The sequence below is a fragment of the Cajanus cajan genome, chromosome 2, assembly GCF_000230855.2.
Source record: "Cajanus cajan strain Asha chromosome 2, NIPB_CcT2T_4, whole genome shotgun sequence".
Classification (NCBI taxonomy): domain Eukaryota; kingdom Viridiplantae; phylum Streptophyta; class Magnoliopsida; order Fabales; family Fabaceae; genus Cajanus; species Cajanus cajan.
In genome coordinates this window covers 17632501-17643665 of record NC_138518.1, presented here as the reverse complement: position 1 = coordinate 17643665, position 11165 = coordinate 17632501, and the positions used below count along the sequence as shown (strand labels likewise).

The following is an 11165-nucleotide window of genomic DNA, read 5'->3' as shown; positions in this document are numbered from 1 at the left end:
TTTTTTAAAACAATTCAATTCAATTTTAAATATGGTTCAATTTTTAAAATTTTTTTCGCACCCCTAATTACTCCTATAAAATATAGAGTGCATATCTTATGGATACAACTCCAAACAAAGTTGTGGATGCACTCAAGAATATTTCTTGAGAAGGTAGCAAAAGTAGATGCCAAAAACTCAAGTAGTACAAGACTCTTTAGGACTACTTGATCCTAGGATAAAATATTAATCCCGTTTAGGCAACCAGGATCAAATTAATGCTCCCATTTATGATTTTGTACCAACATTCATTTAAGTTTAATTATATGGTGAAAAATTTTCCAAATTAAATGTTTGTGACTCTAATGTCTCCTAGTTAGGAGAATGGTGGGTTCTGAATATATTAGTTAGTTCTTTCTGCGCAGTTTATTATTAAGGGCCCCTATCTTTGCCTTTTTTCCTCGTTTTAAGGTCTACGATGGCTCTTAATCATGCCGAATCATTGGTCAAAAGCTCTTTAAGAGCAAAATGGCACATACAGAGTATATAACTTTGGCTTGGTTAAGCCAACGCTGTAGTTTTGACATTTTACAACGTGCATGGGTCATGCGTGCGAAACATCGTACACCAAGTACGTTATCTCGGTCTTCCCATTATTCATGACTTGTCTCTAGTTTTTAAACCTTTGGAAAAAACCACAAGTGGAAACACATGGTACAACGCAATAAAGATATCACGGTAGATAGATGCACTTTTTTTACTAAGCCCTTTACCTCTTCTTTTTTTAATGATTAAAATTAGCATATATCTTGATTAAATTTATGTATATCCATAAACTCAACTATTACCGATCATTTGAATTAATTAGTACGAGATTATTCTAATTTAATCAACGGTATCAGATATAAATCTTAACATGTAATTATGTTAAATATTATGAGAAAGATACTTGTCATTTATAATGATCCTATCTGCCCGCTATAGAATTTAAATGTTTTTTTAAACACTAAACATTAGTATTTAGTCTGAACATTTTACAATTTATTATATATAACTAAAATTTATCATAAATTATATAAATAAATAATATATTTAAATATATAAATACAACTTTAGTAATGTTTTTAAAATTTTTGTCATTAATATAAAAAAAAAATGTTCCTAAAAGTCTTTTATAACTCAAGCGTTATCTTATATTTGATAAAATACTACAAAAGCATATTAATAGCAATATTTTTCTGACGTTGCTAGAAGTGCATGTTATTGTAAGTACTTTTTTATTATACATCGTAATGTTTAAAATGATAGTTGTGTTGTGAAAATAAAATTAAAAATACATATAATTAAATGAATTTGTTAACTTATATTTATTTGTGTTTTTTTTAGTTAGAGTAAGTTAACCAGGTATGTGGTAAGTATATTAAAAAAAGTTCAATATAATTTGTCAATAAATTCCTTCCAAAATAAAATAAAATGGATATATGTTATTTACTAGCGTATACTTGCTTATTTTTCTTTTCTAAGTATGTGATAAATTTAGTGGGTGTGATATCATAATTATTTAATAACAAAACTCATCAAAAATTTATGGTTTTCAATTAATCATAAATAGAGTTTCCGATCATGTTAGAAATTCACTAAAGTAGCTAAAAGACAAAAGTATCCAAGAAGTTGAGATGGATTCATGACACTTTGACATAATGGTGAAAGCATATATCTGTGTAACCAAAGATGAAACGAGGGTTACCTACAACGACAAAGCGTGCCAGCCATTTCGGGACCAGGGAATCCCATCAAACTTAATATTTTTATGGTGCTTAAATGGAATGCTATCAATAAGAGAAGATTTTGGCACCAAATAATGAAATTTGTCAACAAGGTGGACTCAAGTATGGTTCTTTTTTCTCCCCTTGAAAAATTTTCTAGTTGAACACAAACACATACCCTTGTCTCAATAAGGGTGGTGACCAATGACCATCATTTTATAATGACAATCCCTCCATGCTTTCATAGCTTTCAACTAAAGTTCTTTCCACCCAATCATTTGTCACCCCTCTCAAAGGACACCTTGCTTTTATTTAAATGTCTCAATGAACTGGCAGCATCTTTGCTTCAACCTTAAGCTCCTTTTTTAAGCTTTTATGTCACACTTGTTAAGTGATAGTGTACTATCTTAATTTGGCAAAGGTGAAGGTTCATTCCAAAATGGGAAGACAGCCTTGTTGTGATAAGGTTGGTTTGAAGAGAGGTCCATGGACTATTGAGGAAGATCACAAGCTTATAAATTTCATCCTCAATAATGGTATTCACTGCTGGAGAACAGTTCCCAAGCTAGCAGGTATATATTATTTTGTGAAAAATTTTGTTCACATATCGACATCTTAATAGATACAAGTTTTGAAGCATTGTTAAAAGTTTCTTTATCAAAAATAAAGAGTAATTTTTAGTAGAGAAATTCTCACAAGTCTTTTTGAACTTGTATTCAAACAAGTTTGTTGCCTTAAAGTGTGTATTTATTTGAATTGGTGCATTTTTTTGGCATGCTGGTGAAGGCTTGCTAAGATGTGGAAAGAGCTGCAGATTGAGATGGATTAATTATCTGAGGCCAGACCTCAAGAGAGGTGGATTTACTGAAAAGGAAGAGGATCAAATTATACAACTACATTCATGTCTAGGTAACAGGTACATATACTACATGCTTCTAAATTTTTTTTGTTCCAAATAAAATGGAATGTCTTTTGGATATTGTGCATGTGAAGAAGCATTTGAAATCAAGGTTTTAAATTGCAATAGCAGTTATGATCACAGTTTTGTTATGATCCTTGACATTGCGGAAAATTGCAGACAAATACGACAGTCTAAAAACCAAGTTTAGAAACTTGTGTGAAATGATCTAAGGGGGGTACTGTGGTTTTAAAAGGATATCAATGATGGATACTAATCTGTTCTAACACAATGAAGCACATTTTCAGGTGGTCTAAGATTGCTTCACATTTTCCAGGGAGGACAGACAATGAAATCAAGAACCATTGGAACACAAAAATCAAGAAGAGGTTGAAGTTCCTTGGTGTGGACCCTATGACACTGAAGCCAATTGAGCAAAAGGAACAATCTGGTGATGACAAAAACATGACAGACCAACAGCAAAAAAACACTTCAAAAGGGTCTGAGCAAGGTGTGGAGAACATGTCCTTGGACATGACAAAAACAGAAGGGAAAATGGAAGAGAACAAGGTGATGACTTGGGATGATACCACAGATTTTTCAAACTATGAGATGTTATGCTCACAATTGGACTTGGGATCATGGATGAGCCAAGAAACCAAAACCAGCACTACTAGTTCTTACTGTAGTTCCTCTTTCTCATTGGATGATTCTGGCAACCTTTCTATGGATGAATCCTCTTACCTTCAGGAAAATTCCTTACAACAATGGGTTGATGGCTTCGATTCAATTCTACCATGGGATAGCTTCAACCCTCTTGAGAAAGATTTTCTCTTTTTGGATAATAGGCAATAAGCATAACCATTTCTTAAAACTGCCCCATTTTTACAATCTCTCATGCAATAAAATGTTACAAAGTATGTTGTGAAGAAGATTGCCACTTTCATCACTTCATCTTCTATCCCTCCCCCCCCCAAAAGCTTTTGTTAATGTGATTCCGTATTGTTGAATTTGAATTTGATATTGCTATTACTTGTTCCTTCACCACAGCTACACCCCCACATCTGCCACATTTTTCTTATTTTTATTTGGAGAAAACTTAATATATAGTAATGTTGTTCCATCAAAATTAGAGTTTTACCAATAATATATATTTACAACACAACACAAGCAATGTTTATACTATCTGTCTATGTTTTATCCTCTTTCAAACAATTTTATTCACTCTCGAATATTAAATATGTGAACCTGAGAATGTGGGGCTGAAAAATGCAGAGTTGATAAGATCATCACTTTTTTCTTGTCTCCTCTGTAACTGACGGTTTTATTAAAGTCGTCACACACATCATGGTGTTGTCCAAGGTTTTCCTTGCTTGGTCCCTTTCTGCTGCTTGTTATGATCAATAATTTTGTGTTGTTCTTCCTTTGGCTCCTTTTGGGTGGAGAAAGTAGGTATCTTTATGCTTTTAAATCTCCTTAATCAAAATTCTGTTGGGATAAAGTTGATGAACAATGCAACTTTATAATATATACTTACCGAAGCTTACTCTATGGAATATATGTCACCTTTAATAATTAAGATTTGAATTTAAATTATAAATTTGGTTAGAATGCATTAAGGTCATCCCCAGCTGTGTTGCTAAAATGGGTTATTTCTATTAATCATCCTATCTTATTGAGCATGCGTGTAACTTTGGGCTAGTTTGTATAAAATTTAAAAGACAAATCTAAAAAAAAATGTTTTTAAAAATATAATTCTTTAAGTAGTAGATAAAAGTTATTTATTAAAAAAAACAATTTAGACAAACATATCAAAAAATTAATAATAATAATAATAATAATAGTAATTGTTTATTTTATTAGAAATACTTTTTTAGAGAAAAAAGTTTAAACAAACAAGTCCTTAGTGTGGGTATTGAATAACAAATAATAATAAAGAAAAAAAGGTTTATATAATAAATAAATAGTTAATTTTGATGAAATGTAAGAATCTGAAATAACTTGTGAGACATTTAGTATAGTTTTTAAAGTTACTAAATTGAAGAGAAAATTTACAATTTTTTTAAAAGGAGTATAATGACAGACCCATTTATGATCTTTAAAAGTGAGATGTCAAATACCATAAGGAATTTTTATTTTTTCATATAATTATAAATTATTATATAATTTTTATAATAATTACTTTAAAAACATTTAAAATGATTTTTTAATATTTTTAATCAATGAAAAAGAAAAAAAAAAAAACATAAGAAAAAAGAAAAACTAGTTACCTCTAGAGTATAATGTTCTTATAGCATTTGTAAGGACAAAAGGAGATACTTGCTTTGGACATTTAAAAAATTTAAAAAAATTCATCTGAAAAATTAGTTTTTAATTTTTGTCAATCAATCAGTGCGTTTGTTTATCTTCTTATAAATATGTTATATTAAATGTTTATAATAAATAACTCTTTGATTATTGGGAATGGTAGAGGGTAGTGCTAAGTACTAAAACATTATTGATTTGGAAGAAACCTCTAGAGATAAATCTTCCTTTACATTGTATCAATCTGTGTTAGCAGTTAACAAGGAACATGAGATCCACTACGAAATGATGCTTCAATTGGCGTTATTTATGGGATTAGATTGGATTTGGAATTTTGGACCCATGGTCAACGGTTTCTTTTGATATAAAAATCTGAGGACAGATAGGTTGCTCAAATGAGTAATGCTGTTACATGCCACTAGAAGATTCCTACCCAACTGTTTGTGAAATACGTGTAACAAACATGCTCATTTCAAATTTATGAAATGTGTTTACTATTTAAGTACTATTGTCAAAAATCATTCTCCTTTTAATTAAGTTACATAACTTCTGTTAGATTTAGTATCTCAATTTATTTATTTGTGTTTTTTTATTAATCCCAAATATTAATATTTTGATTAATATCAATTTAAATTTGAAAGAAGAAACCAAATAACATGCTTACCATTAATAAATCTATGAAAGAAGAAACCCTTATTTTTATATACATATTACTGCCAATTGACAAATCAAAGAGAAAAATAAAATTAGAGCTAAATCTACAATCAGAGAATAGACACTGAATAAAGGACCTTTTTTGCATAATCATATTCAGAAATGATGTTCACTTGTGTCAATTGGTTGACACAAGAGATGCTTATCTCTCATTGATATCTCTCTCACAATCTAACATCTTTCTTAGTGTTGTGATTAAAACTGGGCAAATAACAAATACCTTGTATAACAAGCAAACATGATCAACTCACAAGTTGCAACCAATAATAGCAAAGAAAATATCTGGCTAACCAGGTACTGAATAACCCAGGATCGATTGGGAAGGAAGTTTAGGATAAGGAGACATTGTTTGAATTCCTCACTAATGGTTCGGACCCCTCAAAACCCGAACCCTAAACCCACAAACAATACTTAAGATGGCAGGAGCCCCTCTCATCAACATGACTGAAAGTGAAAGGTAAGGAGATGAATAACCAAAGTCACTAAGAGCATCAAGCCATCAACACACTAAACCATCATTAGAGATCCATTACCTAGTTAGTAACTGACAATAAAAGTCCACAGGTTCGAGAACCACTACAATTAGTATAAATAGAATAATAGATATTGAAGTAAAATTACTGTTCATTCATTTATTACTCTCAAACGAACTCTTACTTGAACATTAGAATATCTTTTACAAGTACTTCACCCTTCAGCGACGACTAGTTACTTGTAGAAGAGAATAAGGAGAGAATGAGCAGTGCAGGAGAAAACTACCCTTGTACTCCTAGAAAGATACAAAAAGAGATCAACAGAATTCATGTTGTCTAGCATACTACCTGATCCTATTTGAATCAAATACCAACAGTGTGTATTTCAAATAAAAAACCAGAGCTTGACGTTAGTTTGGGCATAATATATCAGTACCCTGTGTTATATCAGCACATATCAATTTATCTGCAAAATATCCAACCAAGCAAGTGCAACTCTATAAACATTACATGAAAATTGTATGTTAACGCTAAAGAATCCCGTTAAATTCTTTAGGGGTCAAGGATTGAGAATGCAAGAACCAAAAAGCTTTTTGAAAAATTCAGGCCGTTAGCAAATCACACAATATGTATTTAATATTGTAAAAGCACCAAAACAGACTTGTTTGAAAGGATCCACTGAAATTAATATTTTAGATGTGTTTATGGTTGAGGCACAATCATGGTCACTAAAGTTGGTTTAAATAATGGCATATAAAGTCGTAATATTTTTATTCTCATAGATTGCCAAACATATGAACTCGAGTAAAAAAGTATACTCGATGAAGTCATGAAGCGTAAACCAAAATAACATCACTTATGTTATGGAATATGGAATAAAATACAGCTAAACCAATTTTAAAGTTTTTATAATAAGGAGAACCATACCAACCTAGAAATCCACATTGAGATTAATTCAGAATAAGGTGGAACATGGAAATAATCTACAAGAGTCATCAGATGACTGATCATCCAACTGCTAATACTCTTTTTGGCCAAAGGACCAAGAAGCTAAAAGACATAAATGTTATTCAGATGCATATAGAGTTTATTAACAATCAGTTTTACCACTTGTGATGGTCATCCAAAGTCTAGAGAAAAATATCTAAGAATTAAATCCAGAACAAGTAACTATAACTACAGAGGCAATAATGTGCAGCTCTATTTACTGCAAAAATCATTCTATGTTGTTTTATTACATACACGCTGACAATAAAATCCTAACATTTTGGCTTAGAAAGTAAGCCATCCTGTCTATCTGAAAACATTTATGTAGTGTAATATTATTTATAAAAAAAATATCAAAATGCGAGTTTAATATAGCAGTTAATTCTATAAAGATTTACAAACTAGTGGTAACTAGATTCATAATGACAATCATAACTAGATTTGATGGCAAAATGGAATATTGTCAAAGGACTCATGCAAATTGCAAAATGCCCTTGATTGGTCTCACAAATCTATCTTTCCATGTAAGAGGCACAATAATAATATCCTATCTGTCCACACATTGTAGCCTGCCCTCTGATTTCCAGCTAATCTTTCACCTGTAATTCAGTATCATTAATGTTACTAGTTTCCAATTCGGAAATTTCTTTGGCTAAATGATGTTTGAGGGGAGAGTACTTTCAACTCCATAGCCTTTTTCTATAACTGTTTTTTTTTTCTTTTTAAAGGAGCCTCTCCTGAAAGAAAAAGCCACTGAACTGAGTAGAGTCTTAACGTGGGGAAAAGAGGAAAAAGAATGAAAGGGACATAGAATAGAATGGTAGAAGTCAAAAGAGGGAAAATAATTCCTCAAAATAATAATTAATTACAATCTGAGAAAGAGTATGTAACAATCCTCTATATGCAAGCTAAACCAATCCTAATTTCACCCAGACAGAAATCCCTAATAATACCCTTAACATGAATGACAAAGCATACTCTATGAATCTACTTCAAAATTTTGAGATGAAAAATGAATATGAATCTTCAAAAATTATATTCCCAAATCTTAAATAGTACATATATGTTCATAGCAGCATCAGCTTCAGAACATATGAAGAGTGAGCTTCAGTCTATGACATTGGACTAACAATAACATCTCATACTTCAGTTACTAACCATAGATATCAAAACTGTTTACATGGCCCTGCCTGCAATGAGAGGTTTAGGAGGAGATAGAGATCTAACTTCAGGTGCAGAACTTGGGAAAAGTATGTTCAGCTTGTGCATCAGAATATCAGACCTAGACGGAATTTCATTCAGAAGAAACTGCTGAACAATCGGTTTCTTAAACCACTCCATGACCGAATCTCCTGATGCCCTAAGAACCACTTTACTGACCTCAAATGGAGACTCTACCGAGCTCAACATCTGTGCAATCACAATCTTCAGAGTTGCTCCTGTAACCAATTTTATCCGTCTTGGCACAATGCCATAATATAGCATGCGCTTTCTGAATCTATGAAGAGTGTGCACTACTGCAATAAGAGCAGCTCCAACAGACAAGTTTCTAACATCAAGTGACCAAGCAATATGCTGATCAAAGACTATAGCCTTTGGGAAAAGCTTATTCTCATAAGCAACCTTCCAAACACATCGAGCTCGATTGATCTGCCCCATAAGAACTAGGTAATTGAGAAGAACATTGACAAAGTATTTAGCAGCACCCTCCTCCAATTCATAATCAATACCTTGAAAGAACTCCCTGACAAAAGATAACACTGGTTGTCCCCTATGTTCTGGGCCAGTGAAAAGTCCACACATAAAAGAATGTGCTTTATGCTTTGTAGCACTAAGGATAGACATCAAATGCCTCTCATGTTTCTCTTCCTGACACCTAACAAGATGTGCTAAAATGGAGGTGTAAAGTATCAAATCAACTTTAGCAGCAGAGTTAACATATGTTTCCAGAAGAGGCTTGGCTGATTCATATAAACCGCTCTTCATACATGACTCAAACAACTGCCTGATAATAAAATTATTGGTTCTGATCCCTGACGAACCCATGAAACGCAGCCATCTCAAAGCAAGATCAACCGAACCTTCCTTAATATACACCATCAAAACATCACTGGCTGTCACATCCACAGAATATCCCATGGCCTTCATTTCAAGTAGAATCTTGGCAGCCACATCCACCAGCTTCTTATTAGCCAGTAGAGTTAAAAGGACAGTGTAAGTGCTTAGGCCAGGCCTTAAACCTGCATTAGTCATTGAATTGTACAGCTTCATGGCAGGATCAATTTGTCCAGATGCTGCATGCATTTCCAAGAGGCAAGCATACGTCGATGGCGTGGGCAGAAATCCGGCTTTCTCCATATCTAAAAACATAGACATAGCAATGTCAAGCTTCCCTGATTTCGCGTGGGATTCAATGATCAAAGTATACAAGCCAAAGTTAGGCCTGAACCCTGCCATCCTCATCTCATCCCAAAGCCTTAGAGCAGTTTCTAACTTGCCAGACTTCACATATGATTCAATCAAAGAAACATATATGGTAGGGGGTGGCTTGCACCCATAACCTCGCATCTCCATGTAAACTTTCATTGCACTGTCCAATCTCCCCGCCTTCCCCATCGAATCAACAAGCGACACAAAGATGTTCAAACCCGGCCGAAACCCTCTTCCTTTCATTTCTTGGAAGAGTTTGAAAGCAGCATCAAGCCGCCCCGACTTCGCCAGGTTTGGGATCATCAACTCATAGGTAGAGCCATCCAACAAACAATTGGCCTTCTCCATGCTCTCATACATCTCAAACGCCTTGTATGGCAAACCCTTGTTCAAAAACAAGGTAATGAGTGAATTATACGTCTCAGTATCAACCCTACAACCAGCATCCATTATCTTCTTAAAGCAGCAAAACGACACCTCCAACTTCTCTGCCTTAGCCAAGTACCGAATCACCCTATTACACGCCGCATACAACGAAACCCCATCACTAGAATCACCAACCATCTCATCAAACAACAACTGAATCCCCTCAAAGTCCCTCTTTTGGTTCAACCCATCAAACAACATCACATAACACTCATCACTTGGGGCATACCAAGGCTGCCTCTTGGCCCACCTAAACAAACTCAACGAAGCATCAACATCAGCAACAACCTTGAAGGCTTGGCCAACATGAGTCATGTTGGGCACAAACTGCAACTTGTCCAATTGGGTCTCCAATTCTGGGCCCCACTTCCACCTTTTCACAACCTCAACAATCTTGGCCACAGCCAGGGCATTCACAAAGGGCTTCTTCACCTCACCAACCATCACATGATCATCAACGCCAGGCTCAACGGACCTAACACCCTTTCCCTTGAAGATAACTCCACCAGATTCATCCAAGTACTCGATTTCCTCGGTCCACTCCTTGGACCCATCACTGCCACTGCAGTAACACCTCGTGATTCTCGTCCACACGAGGTTTGATGCATTGCACAAACGTGGGGTGGGAGGGAATCGCGATGGAGAGGCCAAAAACGTTAACTTTGGGGCAAAGGGTGGCGGGGAAACGAAGGAGTGAGCGCGAGAGAGAAGGGAGAATTTATGGGTGACTTTGGTAGCAGAAGAAAGCAATTGGCGATGATTATAAATCATTGAACAATGTGAAGAAGTGACAAATAACGAGCGAAATTGCTTACAAAGGTTTCTGTTCCTGTTCTTGTTCCGGTCGTAGGTTTTACAACGCTTAAACCCTGAACCTGAAGGATAGTGTCTCGACCAGACTTCAACGGTTCAACCCAAGTTGTTTTTCTCTCTTCTCTGAGTTTTTTTATTTCTTCTTTTTTTTTATTAAATTCAGAAATTCTCTCATGAGCATATAGATACACCGAGTCAATGAGAGGAGTAAAGGAGGCATAAGTTTAAATCAAATTAGTTAGGGTATTCGGTCAGTGGGTTAGAAATTGAATCGGTGAGTCATTAATTGAACTGCATGATTCGATTTTTATTAATTTTTTTAAAAGGGTATTTATGTTAAATATATTTTATACTTATAAATTTCAATAAATTCAT

At 34.1% G+C, this 11165-nt stretch overlaps 2 protein-coding genes across 2 annotated transcripts; one reads left to right on the top strand and one right to left on the bottom strand.

The window, feature by feature from the left end:
- The first annotated feature begins 1854 nt into the window (after positions 1-1854).
- Positions 1855-3827, top strand: MYB40 (myb domain protein 40). The gene is made up of 3 exons (XM_020382484.3): positions 1855-2317; positions 2532-2661; positions 2952-3827. The coding sequence occupies exons 1-3, from the start codon at positions 2185-2187 to the stop codon at positions 3496-3498; spliced, it is 810 nt and encodes a 269-aa protein (XP_020238073.2). The 5' UTR covers positions 1855-2184; the 3' UTR covers positions 3499-3827.
- Positions 3828-8134: 4307 nt separating this feature from the next.
- LOC109817264 (pentatricopeptide repeat-containing protein At1g79490, mitochondrial) lies at positions 8135-10949 on the bottom strand. The gene has a single exon (XM_020382481.3). The coding sequence runs from the start codon at positions 10746-10748 to the stop codon at positions 8298-8300; it is 2451 nt and encodes an 816-aa protein (XP_020238070.2). The 5' UTR covers positions 10749-10949; the 3' UTR covers positions 8135-8297.
- Positions 10950-11165: the final 216 nt, after the last annotated feature.